Here is a 1,301-nt window from a genome sequence, read left to right as displayed (position 1 = left end):
GCAGAATGGATTAACAAACACAGTCCTACAATATGTTGTTCACAAGAAACACATTTAAAACAGGGGAATACACAAAGGGTAAAGGTAAAAGGCTGGAGCAGAATATATTATGCTTCAGCTGAAGTGAAAAATAAAGCAGGGGTAGCAATTCTAATCTCAGACAAAGCAAAAGCAAAAATAGATCTAATCAAAAGAGATAAGGAAGAAAACTATATCTTGCTAAAAGGCACCATAGCCAGTGAAGCAATATGATTACTTAACATACATCCACCAAGAGGCATAGCATCCAGATTCTTAGAGGAGAAGTTAAGGGAGTTACAGGAAGGAATAGGCAGCAAAACTATATTAGTGGTGGACCTCAACCTCCCCCTCTCTGAACTTGATAAATATAACCTCAAAATAAACAAGAAAGAAGTTAAGGAGATGAATAGAATTTTAGGAAAGACAGATATGGAAGACTCCTGGAGAAAACTGAATGGGGATAGAAAGGCATATACCTCCTTTCTGACCTGGTCCCCGGCAGGATGGCTCCCGCGAAGAAAGGTGGAGAGAAAAAGAAGGGACGTTCTGCCATCAACGAGGTGGTGACCAGGGAGTATACCATCAATATTCACAAGAGGATTCATGGAGTAGGCTTCAAAAAGCGAGGTCCCCGGGCTCTGAAGGAAATTTGCAAATTTGCCACGAAAGAAGTGGGAACTCCAGATGTACGCATTGACACCAGACTCAACAAAGCTGTTTGGGCCAAAGGAATAAGGAATGTCCCATACCGTATCCGAGTGCGTTTGTCCAGGAAACGCAATGAGGATGAAGATTCACCTAACAAGCTGTATACCTTGGTTACTTATGTACCTGTCACCACTTTCAAAAGCTTACAGACAGTCAATGTGGATGAAAACTAAATTGAACTTCGTTTAAATAAAGTTATAAAATGTCAACAAACAAAAAAAGAAAGGCATATACCTTTTTCTCAGTGGTACATGGCACATTCCAAACAAATGACCATGTACTAGAGTATAAAAACCTCACAATCCAGTGCAGAAAGGCAGAAATATTAAATGCATCCTTTTCTGACCATGATGCAATAGAAATTATATGTAATGAAAGGCCATGGAAAGATAGACAAAAATCAACTGAAAACTAAATACTCTAATCCTAATGAATGAGCAGGTGAAACCACAAATCACAGAAACAATCAATAAGTTCATTCAAGAGAATGACAATAATGAGACAACATACCAGAACTTATGGGGTGCAGCAAAACTGGTTCTTAGGGGAAGTTCTATATCTCTGAATGCTTA

At 39.0% G+C, this 1,301-nt stretch overlaps 1 protein-coding gene across 1 annotated transcript; it reads left to right on the top strand.

Moving 5' to 3' along the window:
• The first annotated feature begins 512 nt into the window (after positions 1-512).
• LOC118854164 (60S ribosomal protein L31-like) lies at positions 513-933 on the top strand. Its single transcript, XM_036764501.1, has one exon. The coding sequence runs from the start codon at positions 525-527 to the stop codon at positions 900-902; it is 378 nt and encodes a 125-aa protein (XP_036620396.1). The 5' UTR covers positions 513-524; the 3' UTR covers positions 903-933.
• Positions 934-1,301: the final 368 nt, after the last annotated feature.

This window comes from Trichosurus vulpecula, chromosome 6, assembly GCF_011100635.1.
Source record: "Trichosurus vulpecula isolate mTriVul1 chromosome 6, mTriVul1.pri, whole genome shotgun sequence".
NCBI classification, from domain to species: Eukaryota; Metazoa; Chordata; class Mammalia; order Diprotodontia; family Phalangeridae; genus Trichosurus; species Trichosurus vulpecula.
Note: the sequence above shows the minus strand (reverse complement) of the source record. Positions and strands in the feature narration are given on the sequence as shown.

What these genes read in the sequence shown, in the direction of transcription:
- LOC118854164 (XM_036764501.1), top strand. Translation starts at nt 525, where the DNA reads ATGGCTCCCGCGAAGAAAGGTGGAGAGAAAAAGAAGGGACGTTCTGCC.